The sequence below is a fragment of the Sminthopsis crassicaudata genome, chromosome 6, assembly GCF_048593235.1.
Source record: "Sminthopsis crassicaudata isolate SCR6 chromosome 6, ASM4859323v1, whole genome shotgun sequence".
Taxonomy (NCBI): Eukaryota; Metazoa; Chordata; class Mammalia; order Dasyuromorphia; family Dasyuridae; genus Sminthopsis; species Sminthopsis crassicaudata.
In genome coordinates this window covers 253837086-253854106 of record NC_133622.1, presented here as the reverse complement: position 1 = coordinate 253854106, position 17021 = coordinate 253837086, and the positions used below count along the sequence as shown (strand labels likewise).

Sequence of the window (17021 nt, the reverse complement as noted above, 5' to 3'; positions counted from 1 at the left end):
TGTCTCTCCCCTCCACTTTCTCCTGCCTCTACTTTGTTGATACATAGTAATTTGCATTTTGAGTCTCCCATTAGATTATGAACCTTGGGAAGGCTGTCTTTACCTTTCTTTCCCCATTACACAGTAGGTGCTCAGTAAATGCTTATTGTCCTGACATGTTGATACACTGTTTCATTGAACCTCATGACAATTCTATGAGAAAGGTACTATCATCTTTCTCATTTTTAATGAGAAACTGAGTAAACTGAGGCTGAGAAAGATTAGTGATTTGCCCAAAATAAATATCTGAGACAATTCTGATACCTTCCTAAGTCCAACATTCTATCTACTATTGACACCTGGCTGCCTAGCAACAACATGAAGTAGTCCCTGCCTTCAAGGAGTTGATATTTTTCAGGAGATAAAATGAACATGGATAAATAAGTAGAGAGTCAATGAGAAGAGAGACAAGAAAGAAAAGAAAGAAAGAAAAGAAGGAAGAGAAGGAGGGAGGGAAGAAGAAAGGAATGAAGGAAATAGGGAAAGAAGGAAAGAAAGGAAGGAAAGGAAAGAAAGGGAGGAAAGAAGGAAAGAAAGGAGAAAAAAAGGAAAGGAAAGAAAGGAGGGAGAAAAGAAGGAAAGATATAATAAAAGAAAGAAGGAAGGAAGAAAAGGAAAGAAAAAAAGAAAGGGAGACAGGGAGGGAAGGAGAAATGGAAGGAGGGAAGGAAGGAAGAAGGAAAGAAAGAAGCAAGAAAAGAAGGAAAAAGAAAGGGAGTGAGAGAGAGAGGAAGAGGGGGAGAAGGGAGGGAGGGAAGGAGAGAATGAAAACTAACAAAGGGGGATTGTGATGGGGGGATATTTGATTTAAGTTCTGAAGAAAATGAAAGATTTTTAAGAAGGGGAGATGAGGAGTGAGTATATTCCAGACATGGGGGACAGCACATGCAAAGGTGAGAAATGAAACATTCACTAAGTTTACAACACAGCAAAAAGTCCACTTTGCCTGAAATCTAAGCATATGTGCAGAGGAATAACATGCAGAGGAATAAGCCTGGAAACATGGGCGTGAGGGTCCCAAGGTGCCAAACTGAAGCATCTGTATGTATAAACACAGAAGCCTGGCTCCTTTGGGAGCCAAGCTGGTCCTGAGGGGCGGATGTGTTGGCTGTGGTCATTCTAGATCATTTCCTAGGATTTGGGGAATAGGGACACCTGCATGTGACCTGCAGAGTGTATGTGTGTGTGTGTGTGTGATTGTGTGGTTTTGAAGCAAATATTGCACTCAGACCCAAAATGATGGCTCCAAGCTCAGGATGGGAAGAACACCTTCCAGCCACTAAAAATCCAAAATGAACCGTGGCGCAAATCCATAGGATCTGTGACATAAAGGACTGAAGATGTCTTTTCCCTGCCACCTGAATCATGCCCAGAAAGCCCGGGGAGTCCCTAAGGCAGTACCAGCTGAGAAGGACGGGTGGCCCAGGGACCTCTGCTGGGAGTCTCTGATGCAATCCTAGCAAGTATTCAGTGAATTCCAACTATGTGCAAGGGCAGGAAGCCGGTCCGTTCTAGGGTTCGGCCGGAAGAGAAAGGCCTGCGCAGGTGGCTTAGACTTGTGGATTGGGGGAATTCTGCAAGGGGTACTGTAAAGACCCCCGCAAAAGGGGAGGGTGCTCAGAAAGAACAATGAGAGAGGAACTCAGCCTCGTGTAGTGCTCAATGTTTGTTAGATGAAAAGGAAGAAAGGAAGGCAAGAAAGAAGGGAAAGGAAAAGAAAGGGAGGGAAAGAGGGAAGAAAAGAAGGGAGGGAGGGAGGAAAGAAAGAGGAAAGGAAGGAAAGAAGCAAAAAAGGAAAGAAGGAAAGGAGAGAGGAAAAGAAGGGAGAGAAGGGAAGGAAAGAACGAGGAGGAAAGAAAGTTGTAAAGGTAAATAGAATTAACTTCTGGATGGTCCTGAATGCCGAGCTAAGGAGCCCGGACTCTCTCCTGTGGGGTGCTGGTAACCACGGAATGTTTCTTAGGAAAGGAGTGAGTGAAGAACTAGCATGGGCTTTGTGCTGAGAACTGTGCTAAGTGCCGTGGCTACAGCTAGGGGACATCACTGACGCAGAAGGCTTCTGCGAAGTCTCAGGGAAAAGCCCCATGATCCTTTGCCCCACAAAGCGGTCAGGCCTCTTCTCCCATAGCATTTCCCTTGATAAAGCCCTGCTTCCTGATGTTGAGCCCCAGCACTCGGCCAAGGCCTTGGGTACCAGGACCGCTCCTGGGTCTCGGTGGCCGCCTCTCCTCTAGGGCCGCTTCCCTGGAGGAGGGAGGAGGGAGGACAGCCAGGCCTGGGGCTCGGGGTCCCGGATTTTCTCCGCCAGGGTCTGATGGTTGAGCCTGCCTGGCGCTCCCTGCCTCCCGGGCCTCCCTCAGGCAGCCTGGCTCCCTGCCCTATCCACGGTCGCCGGCTGGCACTGGTGGTGATGGGCAGGTGGTGCCCCGAAGCTGATGAGTGAGCTAGGGTGGGGTCCCCAGAGAGGGCTGAGAGGAGGAAGTGATGAAGGTTAAATCAAGGATGGCCAAAGATGCATCGGAGGGACCGGGAATGGGGTGATCTTCAAAAGAGGTACTGACCCCCACGAGTGGCAGGTGGGGGTGCCCCCAAGGGCCTGTCCGAGTGGTCAGTGACCCCCTCAGCTCAGCAGCCTGGGGGGAGGGGGGGAGGACACCGGGCTGCTCTCCTGGAGCTCAGGGGCCCACGGGGAGGCTTGGAACAACTGGTGAGCATGCGCAGTGAGGGCAGCTGAGGGGGAGGCTGGCAGGCTTCCTGGAGGAGGTGCCGGGGCCCTGAAAGGATGAGGGAGAAGTCAGGGGAGCCGAGGGGCTTTCTGCCTGTGGATGAGAACCTCCGGCGTGTCTGGGGGCTCAGGCGGGACCCTCCTGCTGCAGAAGGGAAAAAGCGTCCCTGAGGACGCCCGTGTCCCAAACCCCGCGCTCCCGGCTCCACGCCTGTGCCCTTCCCGGGCCTCGCTCCCCCGTCCGAGGCGTTCCCGGCTCCGCGCCTGGGTGCTAAGGCCTCCCCCCCGCCCGGCGCTCGGTCTCAGCTGGTTCCACGCTCTGACATCTCTTCCCGGCTCTGACTTTGTTCTCTTATCTTTCCAGATGTTTCCAAGGAGATAAAGACCCCCGGGATAGAGCCGCGCTTTGTAAACACGGGCCGAGATTGAGTTAGTTAATTAGCTGCCCCCCCCCTTTGGTGGGGCCGGGGGTCTGCGGCTGTGGCCGAGAAAGGGGTCAGAGGAAGCCGCCGTGAGGGCGCCCTCGCCCCCACTTTGGATCCCGGCCCCCGGGCGGCCCGCGGCCTCTGGCTTTCCTCTCCGTCAGTGGGAGCTGCCCCGGCGTTCCCGCCCTCTGGGCCTTGGCCCTGCTTCCCGGGGGGATGGAGAAAGGGAGGGGGGGGGGCTCTCTGCTGAGCCGCCATGGCCACGCTGGGCTGGGCCCGTCATCCGGCCCGACGCCTCCCGGTGGCCGCTGGGAAGGCTGCCAGAGCGTTAGAACCGCGCAGCGGGGCCAGCCGGGCCTCCATTGCTGCGCTCCGCGCTCCCCCTGCTGGCCTTTCTGCGCCGTAGCCTTGCGGTCCAGACGCCTGCCCTTGGCCCCCATCACAGAGAGCCCGGGGCGCCCCCTTTGGGCGGAGTGAGGGTCTCCCTGGCCTCCGGCCTGATCCTCTCCTCTCGGCCTCGTCTCTGAAGGCTGGGCCACGGACCAAGGAACCCCGCCCCCCTCCCCGCGGCCAGGGGTGACGAGAGCTGAGCACGGCCGGCTCCCTCGTGCGCGTCAGGCAGGCGTTTCATTTCCGCGTCCCGCGGAGCAGGAGCGCGCAGCTTCCCCAGACGGACCGCCAAGGGGTCCCGGCCCCCCAGAGTCTGTGGAGCCCTGTGTGTCACGCCTTGGGGACCAATCGAATCTCCGCCAGGCCTAGGGTGCCCCCCAGTGGCCACGAGGGACATGGCAGCGGGACGAGTTCTGGTCTGGGAGGAAAGGGGAAGGATGGAGTAGGGCGGGGGTCTGGGCTCAGGGACCCCGACTCCAGAGGCAGCACGCCGCAAACACACGAACAGGCGGGGAGGGGTGACCTCGGACGAGTCCCTCCCTCTCTCTGGACCTCAGCCTTCCCATCTGTGAAATGGGGCTGATGTGTGTGTGTGGGGGGAACAGAGGACATCCGGGGTTCCCCAGCTCCACGGCTCGGAGCCCCGGCGTTCGGAGGCTTTGAGGAGCGCGACCCCGGGCCCTGAGGAGCGTGTGCCGCGCTAACCCCGAGAGACCCGGGGAGGGGGGGGCGTGCATCCAGTCCATCCTCAGGGCAGGATGGGGCCCGGGGTCGCAGACTTGGGAGTCCGGCTTCGATGCGGCTGAGTTGCTTCTCCCGCTCCAGTCCCGAGGTGTGTGGGCTGGGTGTGGGGGGGCTACGTGTGCGTATGCTGCCCCTCTAGCCACAAGCACGGATTAAACGCCGGGTGTTTGTACCGCCGAGATGCGAGCCGGGAAGGCGAACGCTGACTCCGCCTCTGCTCCTGCCTCAGACCCCGCCCCTCCCCAATCCTGTTTTCCTCTCCTCTTTCCCCCCCCATATTACAGTGGTTGCGCCTGGACAGGCCTCTCTCGGAGAAGGCCTGGAAGGTTCCATCGCAGGAACAGGGTGAAGAGTCCCGCGTCTCCTGAGCATGCGCCATGGGCTCCGCAGCCTGAATCTTCCCGCTCGCCGTAGTTTCTGTCCCGTCAGTCTGTGCGCGGCCGGCCCGGCCTGGGAGCGGAGACTATCCCTGGCGGGCCGGAACCGAACCGGGTCATGGACCGGCCCCCGGACCTGTTCGACGCCATTGTGATGGCGGAGGAGAGGTGGGTGCGTGCCCGGGCCCTGTCTCAGTCTCCCAGCCCGCACCGGGCCGTGTTCTGCCTCAGTTTACCCACCTGCTCCGCTCCACTTCCGTCCCCTTCCAGGGAGGGTGGCTCCAGGGTCACTGAGGCTCCTAGTGCGCCCCCAGCCCCGCTTATAGCCGAGGAAACTGCGGCCCGGAGGGGGAGCAGCCATTCGGGCCTCTTCAGTTGAGTTTGGACTCCGGCCCTCCGCAGTCTTCCCCAGGACCAGGGTGGAACCTCCCTGACTATGGGCTCTTCTTCGTTATAGGCCGCGCCAGGCCGGCGGGTCCGGGGAAGGGGGTGGAATCAAAGCTGGCGATGGGAGGGTCTCTGCCCCCCCCCCCCGAGTGACAGTGACCCCGGTCACGACCCCGAGCCCTGTGTCCGTCCAGCCGGGACCCTTAGTACTGTGGCCGAGGCCGTGGGCTCGCGTCCGTGCACCCCGCCAGCACTTAGTAAGCGCCTGTTGTGTGCCGAGTACTGGAGACAAGGAGGGCGCCCCTCCCCCAGCCTCCACTGTTGGGAGAGACCGGCTGGGGTAGAGATCTGCCCCTGGGGAGGCCCCAGAAGCCTCCAGACCCGATGGCCCGGGCGCCGGCTCCCCTTCGGCCTCCGCCCCCCACCGGAGGTTCTCGTGTCGTTCTCTCAGATACCGCGGCGAAGGCTTCCAGGAGGGCTACGCCGAGGGCCGCTGTGTGGGCCTGGCCGAGGGCCGGCGGGCCGGAGTGGTCCGGGGGGCCAGCGTCGGGTCAGAGGTCAGCAGGAACCCCTGGGGGGAGGGCGGAGCCTTACTGCGGCGAGCCGGGATGGGGGGGGGCTTCGGTCAGCGAGGGGGGGGAACCTTGGGGGGGCAGGGAGGGGGCCGCAGCATCCTCTGTGCCTCTTGCCTTGTTCCGGCCTCGGGGCTCCCGGCCCTGCTTTGAGGCTTGGGGGGGTGGCCGGGGCCCGTTTGAATTCTCACCTTTAACAACCCGCAGATCGGGAGCTACCGAGGCTTCGCCCTGACGTGGAAGCGCCTGCTCTCGGAGAGCACCTCGGACAAGGACAGGTGGGCGGGGGCCCGGCCCCCCAGCTTCTGCAGTGGGGGGCCCTCCTGCTCGTTGGGTCTGTCTGCTACAAGGTTCTCGTCTGTGACTTAGAGAACGGAGGCCGAAGGGTCCTGGGGCGGGGGGGGGGGGGGGGGGGGCGGGGAGGGGCTTTCTTCCCTCCTTGAGGGGTCGCGCACTCCCTGTGGGCCCGGGATGGGGTCGGAGGCTGGGGAAGGCCTCAGGCCCGCCTCCTCCTGCTCTCTAGGAAGAAGGCCAAGATGCTGGACGCGCTCCTCGGGATGGTGCAGAGGTTCCCGTACGCAGACCCCTCTCACGGCCAGCTGCACGAAGACCTGGACAGGATTCGGGGGAAGTTTAAGCAGGTGGGTCCTGTGAGCGTCTGGGGGGGGGAGAGGAGAGGGGGGAGGGGGGGAGGAGCGGGAGAGGGAGAGGGAGGAGGGGGGCCTCCAAGGGCGGGGCCCGTTTGCAGCCTCTGCCTCTTGGTGCCGCAGGTTTGCTCTGTGCTGAGTGTTCAGCCCGACTTCCACGTCAGCCCCGCAGGCTCCGCCCTTTCCTTTTGAGCCGGACGCACAGAACAGGCGCAGACGTCCGGCGGGCCGAGTCTCGCGGGGAGGTTCAGCGCCCAGCGCCGGGCCCCGTGTGACACCTCAGGGACGCGTTGGCACTGGGGCCTTCTGGGAAACCGGGCCCTGCTCCTCCAAAAAGCCCTTCCTGGGAGCCTCTGACCCCGCTCGTGGGGGCCTCGGCCTGCGGAGAGCCAGGCGGGGATCGGAGGCAGAGAAGGGAATGAGCACGTGGAGACTCCTCCCGAGGCCCTGGCGGTCAGCCCCTCCCCAGCGGTCAGCCCCTCCTCCCCGGCCAAGGCGAGCGGCCGCCCCACCAGGGCTGACCGGCCGAGCGGGCTTCAGAGTGAACCGGACTGACCGAGTGGCTCCAGCAGGATCTGCCCCGGCCGCTCGGCTCCAGGTGGCTAAAGACAACACGCTGATTAAACTTGTGTGAACTTGTGCCATGACACGGGCTTGGGATCTCCTGGTGCGGCCTGGTGGGGCAGGGGCGGGGCCTGGGAAGAGCTGGTGACCTTGGACTGCCCCTCTGGGCCCCAGTTTCCTCATCTGTTATGTTCTGCCCCCACTGTCTTTGTCACGACCCCTGACCCCTCTCCAGGCTTTCCCCCACCTTGCTTCCCAGGGACCGGCAGCATCACCTCAGCCCGCAGGGAGTCCGTGCCGCCTCCTCCAATGCCCCTGGTCAGGGCCTTGTGCCCGCCTCCCCATTCAATCGGGCCACTTCAGCCAGACTGACCCAGCCCCCCCCCTCCTGCCGGATCCCCACTTTTCCTGAGCTCCCACTACAGGCCCTGCTTCATTCAGCATTGCCTGGAGCCCTCCTGGAGGGACGATGCCGGAGACATTTGGGTGCTTTCCCTCCTCTCCCTCAGAGCGCAGTTCCTTGAGGTGTCGCTGCCGGGGGCACCTCTCAGCTGTAGCTAGAGGCTGGCGTCCCCGCGGTGAGGGTCCTGAGTGTGTGGCTGCCGGCTATTGGGCACAGCGGCGGGCACCTCTGAAATGTCCCCCCTGACCAGTAACACCGCCACCTTTAAAGTCTTTTTCGAAGTAAAAGTTAAACTGAATTTTTGTTTCAAAAAGAAAACGGAGGCTTTGTGACTGAGAGAACCACATCTGAGCGGTGTGCTGATCTCGGCGGCAGAAAATCCCGCCGGGCCGGAGGGCCGGCCCGGGATCAGGGGGCCGGCCCGGGATCAGGGGGCAGGGAGCGGCTTCAAGGCCGGCCGGGATTAGGGGCCGGCGCAGCAGAGCTGCCTCAGCCAGGCTCGCTGGGAGCAGGGAATCTCGGTTCCCAGGCCTGGTAAATTCTCGGACACCTGAGGATGGAAACCTGGTTCCTCAGGGATGAGCTCCCGGGGTCGCTCCCAGGAACGTTTCCTCCTCCATGTTCCTCTTAGAGCAGACCCACGGTGCCGTCTGAAAGGGGGACGGGGCTCCTGGAGGGCCCGGGCCATAAGGTACACTACATTCCAAAGGCAACTGATGCTGATTTCAGACGTGAACAGCTCGCCCCACAAACAAGTGGTCTGCAGGGACCCGGGCGTAAAACCCGTGCTTGCACCCTCCTGCGCTTCCCCCGAGGGGACTCGGACCAGACGGGGTCTCGGGCTTCGCGGGTTCTGAAGAAGGCCCAGGTCCGAGGGATCCCAACAAACCGTGCTCATTAAAATTCTGCCAGGAAGGAGCATTCGTGAGCATGGAAGAAAGGAGAGTGATAGTAGTGAGATGTATTGTTTTATAACCCCATGTCATCTGATCTTTATGAGAACCCTAGGAAGGGGGCCTCCTGTAATCCCCATTGTAGAGATAGGATGCTGGAGACTTCCAGGCTCCAGCACTTTCCTTGGTGCCCTTGGAGAACACCCTGCTTGGGACTGGGAGGCAGGGGCTCAGCATCCGGAGTGTCCCGGGCCCCAGCTTTGTAGGCAAGAAAAGCACTGTCTGAAGGAACAGGATGGAAAGCAAAGGGTGAAGTATTGGGGGGTTTGCGGGGAGCTAGGGGTGCAGGGAGAGAAGCAGCAGAAAGGAAGCCCAGACTCGGCAGAGGTGATGAATGCATTGACAAGAACCAGCTGTGAACCCCTTTCACGGCCGATGGCTAATCGGGGGCCCTGGGCCTCATGAATGTGGTCTGAGCCCACGGACTGACACAGATGGCGAATGAGATTCAGTTCTCAGATGGAGGGGAGCCCCCTCCCACAGGTGTGCCCTCATCCACACTTGTGCACACGGGTGCACCAAGAGACACGCAAAGTGCTCACTAACTGATCAAGGCTGTTAGGGGAGAGCGGCTGGAGGATGGGGGGTCCCTGCGCCAGACGGGGTGCTTGGGTGAGGCTCTGTATCCAAAAGGGAGGATCAGGATGAACCTGAGAACTGAATCCTGCACTCAGAGGCCTCGGGGGGCAATGGCGTCTGAGACCAGATTGGCGACCTACAAGATCTGCCCCCCCACATCTTCACGGGCTGCTTTCCCAGGAGGGCGTCTCGGGCCTACCAGATTAGTTCTTCTCTGGCCAGAGACGTAGTTTCTCTTGGGGAAGCCCGTTAACGTGGGCCAAATCACTAGAGAGGTATGTCGACAATAAATATGTCTGTGCCCTAATCTTCCAAAGCACCAGAGAGGGACACGGACTAAGCCCCCCAAAGAGATTATGTTGACTTAACCCATCGGGGGTTTTGAAACCTTAGCTCCATACAGTCTGGCGTGTTGAGCCTTTTGTTCTGTGGCCTCCAGAATTTGATACAGGCCTCCCAAATGTGGAATGCCGTTTCCCCAGCAGGCAGTTGTCGAGAAATTTGGAAATAATATCAATTTCCCCCATTCCATCCACACTATCACATGTCAGTGTAAGTGTGTGAAAAGCGAAGCTGTTTTTGATGGGTTTGCAGCGGGAGAATTCCCTTGAGAATGCCGATGGAACCCTTGGGAGGCCTGCCGGGTCCTGCGCGCCTCATGTTTTTTGCCTTCCTCTGAATTTTTTTCTGTTGTTTTTCAAGTAGGTGACAGAGCAGGAAGATGCATTTGTCAAGGTAGATGTGATTAACGGGCAGGAGGGAACCAACCCATTTGGGGCAGTTCAGTGCTCATTTCTCTCTGTTGGCAGCAAATTTCTTCCTAAAATGTCCCTTTATTAGCTGAGGCTTCCTGTCAGACTGGGAGCGCCACGAGCCCAAATGGCTTTCTCCCTTCCTGCTATTCCCGGCGCTTAGCTGAATTCCTAGGACAGAGCTCAGAAAACGCTCAGTGTCCCGACGCCCCGCTGAAAAGAAATCTGCCCGAAGCAGCCAGCCGCACTCCCTTTGGGGACATGAGATGGAGCTCCTAATTCTAAAATCCCCACCCGGCTCCCAGCTCATGGCGAGATGTCCACAGACTTGGATGCCAGCAATCAGCAGCTTGACTCATTTTGGCCATTTTGCCTTCCGTGGTCAGCCTCAGCCCAAGAGTGGGAGCTGCCCTCTCTCCTTGTCCAGGCCACGTACCCATTCGCCAGGTGGCTTGTCTCACGGAAGCCTCCCAGTGCCCCTGTGAGGTCCAGACTCTGGAGAGCCCGGGCCCCAAATCCAGCTTTGGATGCTCACTGCCTGCATGGGATTCTGGACAAGTCTCGTAAATCAAGGAAAATGGACACCTTGCTCCCAGGGTGGCTGTGAGGATCTCATGAGATATCCCGAGCAATCATACAAGCTTCAAGAGCTATAGCCATGTGTTGGTCACTGGGACCGTCACGTGCCTGCTCATGGTGCTCCCCATCACCGGGACCGTCACACACCATTGTGCTTCCTTACCACCAGATCATGTCAATCTTGCCGAGTTTTCTGTGACAGCTTATGGTACCGGCGGCAATCGTTCTCTATCCTTCTGGGTCCTGATCTTGCCCAAGAAGCATAGTCTGGCTTAGTGGCCACCAGCCTTCGGCCTCGGCCTCGGGCAGATCTGTTCTTTGGGAAGAATGTGAGCATTTAGGGGAGACCATAGTCTCAAACAATAGAATGGAAAGAGATGGAAACCGGCTTCCTTTCTAAAACTGGCCTTCCTCCAGCCCCTCCTGTGGCCTCAAATGCCCACCTAAGAGGAACACTTATCATTATTCTTACTCTCCCTTGAACGAACTGAGCCTCGGAGCCACAGAGGATGCCCTCGAGACCATTCCTGTGACCATTGACTCCAGCTGGTGCCTTGGCAAAGCAATCTGACTATGGGACTCCGGGCAGTCTGGATATTTTCAGAACTTCCAACCCCCAAAATGAATTCACAATCTGTGGAGGTATTCAGAGCTCAGAATTAAAGCGACATCTTACTTATAGAATGATAATGATAATAACAAAAGCTACCGAGTGCTTACTTTTTGGGCTAAGCATTTTACAATTATTGTCTGTTTGATCCCCATTTTACAGATGGGAAATTAAAGGACTTACCTGGTGTCACAGCCAGGAGGCGTCTCAGACTGGATTTGAATTCAGGCCTTCCTGATTCCAGGCCCGGGGTTCTACCCACTGCACCGCCTCACTGTGTAACAGAGAAGTCCAGGAAAAACCTCCTCACTTGTTCCAGAGAAAGGACAAAATGTTCAGAACCAGAACTCCAATTACTGACATTTTCCTGATTAAGATTATTACTGATGAAGAAATGCCCGAATCCCAACCCAAGACCCAGTAGCCATAACAGTGCAAGAAAAAGGACATTCTGCTGACTCGTGACTTCTCCAACTGTTGGAGGGGGGTGATCATGAGAGACAGCTGGGGGCTGTTGAGTGCTGGGACGGTCATGTAATGGATGTTTGAAGCGTGGAGCCCTGGAGTTGGGAGACCTGTCAGGGGAGGTCGAGGCTGCCCCCCCTTCCACAAACACCCCCCTCTGGGATCCTTCTTAGGAAACATACGGAGCAGCCTTCCAGGGAGGAGGGCAGTTGGGCAGCTGAATAGGTAATATCTCTTAATGGCGGGGCCGGTCTTTGAGCAAACACTGGCAACCACTGGCCGTGGAGGGATCGTTGTGTGGACAAAGGTTATCCTGGACAGCCCCAGGGGTCCCTTCCAGCGCAGAGCCCATAACCTCGTAATGGGGACTTTCGCTCTGCTGAAAACAGCCATTGACTGAAAACACGGAATGACTTACACGATTGAAGACGACGTTTACCTCCATCTGGAGGCCCGGAGTATCAATGGACAGAAGGCAGCTTATGTTGGTCTCGGCCAGAATTTACTGAAGTGAAACCTCTGGCCGGCTCGGGGCAGCCAGCACAAGGAGCCCTGTGTGGTGCGGAGGGCCGGGGAAACTTGGCCGGCGTCTGACCCATCAGCGTGTCCCTCAGTCCCGGGGAGGAAGGCCCCTGGGATGGCTGGGGACAGAGCGCGGCTGTGCCGGCGGCTGCGGGTGCCGCTTTCGTGTGGCTTCTGTTGGGGGGCTCTCGTCTCTGAAGGCCGAGGAGAATGGGGCTCCCCAAAGGGCAAGGGCTGGCCCACGGCGCTGCATGTGGGCTTCCGCCTTCTATCTGCTCCCAGCGGTGGGGCTTGGGGGCAGTGCCGGCCCCAGGAGGCTGGGGTGGCAGCCCCTCAGGGCTTCGGTTTCCTTCCCAGTAAAATGTTAATTTCCAAACATCGCACCAAACTCTCCAGTGATCAGATCAGCAGACAGCCGATGGGAGCTCTTACTTTGGGAACACGTGAGTCCCAGGGCCAGGATCGTCGAGCAAAACAGGCAGGACGGGTCATTGGGCACTTCTGAGAAGAGGCAGAGCCACTTGGGCCCCTTGGCAGGCTGGGAAGGCTGTGTCCCTCCTGGGCTGTGGCTGTCTACCAGAAACCTCGAGACCTGGGCCCTGCCGGTCAGTCCCTGGAGCCCTGGACTTCAGCACTTCTGAGTTATAGAGTTCTTAAAAGCCCACTTGGGCAGGTGCTCTCCTTCAGACCTCCTCCTGCCCTTCCTCAGGCCGCTACCCACCACTCTGTGCCCTGAGCAACATCATGGCATGATGACGCCGAGGGTCCGGGCCCAGTTGGGCTGCTCGCAGTGCTCTGTGGGCTTCATCCCAGCAGCTCTGGACTCTCCCTGGACTCCTGAAGGCAGCTGGGGAACAGATTCAGGCCAAGAGAGCTGCGTGCCCCCAGAGATGGGGCCTCCCAACCTCAGAGAGGAGGCGGGGAACCCATCTTGGGCCTCTTTGGTTAAGCCCCTCGGTGCCGCATTTTAGGGTTCAGGTCAGGAGTAGGGAGGGTTAGGGATGGAGGGGCTGAGTGTGCAGCCTTGGTCCTGGTCCCCATTGGCCGTTTCTCTCCCAAGGTTTCTTTTGTGCTTTTCACTTAAAAACCCCGTGACTTGCCATTACCGTGTTTTAAAAATGATCACTTTTGGCCCCTGGAGACCGACGCCTTTAGAAGGGATGGGGGGCCCTCGCTCCCTTGGCCCAGAGCGTGACCGGGGCTCAGGTTTGCTCCCGATACCATTGGAGCAGCTCCCCTTTTGATAATGATGTTGGAAAGCGCGCGCCTCCCAGCAGCCCCTGAGATGGGCTCCATTTTCTACGAGGAGGCTCGGGACAAACAGTAATGTGGCTCTTTAAGGTTAATAAGCTACTTTGTTGGGGAGTTCCAAGGTGGCGTGGATTTGGTCCCTCTGTAGCAACCAGGAGAGAAGATTAGGGGTGACGGGAGCTACACAGACAGAGGAAGATGGGCCTACCCGGTGTCCACCTGGCGAGCGCCGCCCCCCCCCCCCCCGGCTGGCTGCTCCTCTGCCCGGTACGTACCAGGTTTCCCCTTCTGGGGTGGGTGCCCGGCCCCCTCTCTCCAGGCCTCCCGAAGGCAGCCGGTCCCAGTGAGTCCTCTGTGGGCCCTCCTGGCTCCCTTCAGGCCATGAGCAGGCGTTGGCCCAGCTCATGGTGAGTGGATTGTGGGAACGGATTAGAGCGTCCGGCTTTGTTCTCCTCCTGGGTGAACCTGGGATCAAAGGCATTCCTGGGATGGGAAAACGCAGCCTTCTGGGGGATGGGCCCTGACCAGCCTGTGGGAGCAGGTAGGGGCTTAAAGCCCCCCACCAGAGGGGCATACCCCCACACCGAGGTGCCCGGCCCCACACAGGGCACACACCGGACATGGCACATGCTGGCCCACTCAAGTCCATGCGCACAGTGGCACGTGCTTGGGGAGTGCACACACAACACGGTGTCCACATGCACATAGGGCAGTGCACACACACACACACACTCACAATCACTCCCCCTGGTCAGCCCAGGTGGTCCCCTTTACCCTTCCCCCCTCACCCCCACCATACCCCCCTCTGTCTATAGATGATTGGACTAGAATCAGTGCCCGTCTCCTTCCTCCGCCCGAGCCCGCTGCTCCCAGGGCCTTCTGGGAGGCAGGACAGAGTCGAGGGTCTCCCTTATTCCGATGAAGAACCACAGTCCTGGGGATTGGGGTGGGGGGACATGGACTGGAGCTGGGCCCTTGGCTGAGCCCTCTGACTCTGCTGGCCTGGTGAAGAGTATGGATTTGCATTCAGGTCAGTCACCCATAAGCATTTATTAAGCACCCACTATATACCAGGCAGTGGAGATGGGAAGAGGCAAGCCCTCCCTTCCACTCTAATGGGGGAAACTATGGGAGAACCTGGAGCCAAGGCCCTAGAATTAAGGGGGAAGGCCCCTTAGCAGAAGGCAGCAGGGAGGTGGAGGTAAAGAGGGAGGGCCCTCGAGTCTGGTGAGGGCCCGTCCTGGGTCGGGGCAATTGGCCTGCAGACCCCAAGCTCAGGTTTGTTGGGGTGCCGAGAGAATCCAGCTGAGCAGGAGCACCTGAGGAGGCTTCAGGTGTGGGCCCTCCACAAACCACACCAGGCTCTGACTTGGGCTTCTTGGGGACTGCCCCCAGGCCCGGAAGTACCTACACCTGCCCACAGCTCCCCTGACCCGTTCTGAGTGGCCGTCCCTGTGTCCCAGGACCTTACATACCCTAAGTGCCCAATAAGCGCTTAAGCCGATTGCCCTTCTATTGAGACAGGGTATGGATACTTTTGCATTGCCAAGAACTTTGATCTAACCTCTTCTTCTCCCCCCCCCCAATTTGCCAGGCCTGAAATTGACTTGTGTCCCCCTGAAATTAACTTGTGTCCTCCAGAAAAGGACCCCACATTTCTGGGGAGACCAGGGTCAGCCTCATCTCTCCACCCCCAATGCCCCGGAGCCCAGGGGAGCCCATCCTGGCCCACCTTCTTCCTCGGGGTCGTCGTCTTCATCCCTTCAGACTCTAGGGAGTTGCTGGTCACCCCTTCTCTCTCTGGGGGAGGGGCCCACCCATTAGCTGGCAGCAGCTTCCTGCCCGATCAGTAAAAACGATGACACGGTCACTGGGTTTTACAAGGTTTATTTCTAGAATTTAAATTTTTTTTTAACTTTTTTTTCCTTTTTTTTTCCTTTTTTGCTGGAAACTTGTCTGTTACAGGTCTGTTGGTGAAAATGTGCATTTCAGACCAGGGATGCCAATAAGTACAATATAACAACGTACATGTCTGACTCGCCTGCTTCCTAGAAGATTGTTCTAACTCTGTAAATAACGGGCCATTAGAGCGCCTCGGTGGACACATGAACCCGCCATCAGCCTTTGGCCTCTTAGTACGTACAATATTGAAAGAAACTTACCGGATGCACCACCACTGAGCTTAGCACCGAGCCCCCAGACCCCGCGTCCCTCCCTCCCTCCCCACCCGCGACACAGAGCGTGAGCGTTCCCCAACGTGGCCAGGATGGATGGATGTGTCCCAGCCTCCGGGCGCCACGAGGGAGCTTCACTGCGTTTCTCCTCAAAATAAAAAATAAATGAATTCTAATTCCATTTTGGTTTTAGCAGCATACAGACAAACAGCTAGATTATTCTTCAGCATACAACTCTGTTAGCTGGCTTAATGGTAAAACCTACAGGCTTCTCTTAAATTAGCATTATGCTATAATTAACAACAACAAAAACCTAGTATATAATAAACAGATTAAACACACCAAATACGTAGCGTTTCAGAAGACATCCTATGTCAAGGGCACGCCCCCGACAGACAGTCCTAAGAATTAATGCACCTTCCATAGAACGATGTGGCTAATAACTACTATGATAATGAACCCCAGGTCAGACGAAGAATCCAGCATTCTCCACGCACGAAAGAGAAGGACTCGCTCTCTGGGGCTGCTTCTTGACTCAATTCTCACAACCCTGCTTGCCCCAGCCCCGTTCAGGAGAGAGCACACACCATGATGGGTTGGCTGATTGGTTGGGTGGTTGGCCCATTGGTTGGCTTGTTGACCGATTGGTTGGCTGGGTGGTGGGTGTGCAGGCCTTTCTGTTTGTAGAAGGAAGGGAGGCTAGGAGTCCAGGACCTGAAAACCCCTGGTTCTAACACGGTTAACTGAAAGCATGAGGTATTGTGAAAGAGGAACCTTTTTTGGGATAGAGCAGTAATCACATTAAGTAAAAAAAAAAAAAAAAAATCACATAAAAAAATCTACAAAAAAAATTGTCAATAATATAATTTTCTATGAGAAAATTAAAAACTTATGACATGGCAGTTAATGACATTGTGTAAAAAAAAAAAAAATGATCCACAATATATAGCAGCAAAACAACATGACAAAGATACAGAGAGGCAATGCTGGCTGTCTTTTTTTTTTCCTTTTCCAAATCATGCTGGGAATTCATCCATAGCAGCTCAATAAAAACGGAGTATCCCCCACTCCTACCATTACTTTTACAATCACCCCCTTTAGCGCATGGCAGCTTCCCCCATGCATCCATCCATCCATCCTTCCATCCGTCCGTCCGCTTCCCCACCACGTCCTGGTCAGCTTCGTCTCCTTCCGCCCTTCCCTCCATCCACGCCCTCCCTTCACCTACTTACTCCCTAAATAACAACAACGTGCGTCGCCCAGATGTGCAAATTTTCAGTCACTACACAAGGGAAGAAAGAGGCGGACGCCGGACCCCCCAGACTCCCGGTGAGCTCCCCAGCTCCAGCGTGTCTTTCTCCTTGGCCAGACAGAGCGCTTGGGGAAAGGAGAAGCCCCTCCCCCCTTGGAATGGCTGCGTCTCCCTGATCACTTGATTCTTGAAAGGACCGGTCTTTGACAAGCTGCGTTAAAACTGCTACGTCATGGGTAAGCACAAGGTATTGTGGGGATGTGTGTGTATGTGTGTGTTTTAAAACCAAGGGGGAGATAGCATTATTTTACAAATTATACTGGCCTTCTGAATTTTCTTTGCAATAAATATGCTTGATAGCCTTAACTATAAATTATATACTTTAGCCTTTAAAAACCTTCTGTTGTAAAACAGGTAGAGATTATCCTTAAAACTACAGCGGCCTAAGGCGAACCTTTAAGGCTCCTAATTACAAACATCACTTGGCGTGGAAGAAAGATGGGGAAGGGCAGGAGTCCATCCTGGCGCTTTGCAAACCTACTTCTCTCTTTCTCTCTCTCTTCCTCCTTCTCTCTTTCTCTCTCTCTTTCTTTCTCCTTTCTTTCTCTCTC

The 17021-nt window shown here is 57.0% G+C and overlaps 1 protein-coding gene across 2 annotated transcripts; it reads left to right on the top strand.

Annotated features, from left to right (window-relative positions):
- The first annotated feature begins 4682 nt into the window (after positions 1–4682).
- LTO1 (LTO1 maturation factor of ABCE1) lies at positions 4683–7591 on the top strand. 2 transcript variants are annotated; one of them, XM_074275247.1, is made up of 5 exons: positions 4683–4868; positions 5539–5644; positions 5867–5937; positions 6183–6300; positions 6430–7591. In XM_074275247.1, exons 1-5 carry the CDS (start codon positions 4819–4821, stop codon positions 6496–6498), a joined length of 414 nt encoding a protein of 137 aa, XP_074131348.1. In that variant the 5' UTR covers positions 4683–4818; the 3' UTR covers positions 6499–7591. The 2 variants fall into 2 exon arrangements, with proteins under 2 accessions (XP_074131348.1, XP_074131349.1); XM_074275248.1 differs by having other exon boundaries at positions 4726–4872.
- Positions 7592–17021: the final 9430 nt, after the last annotated feature.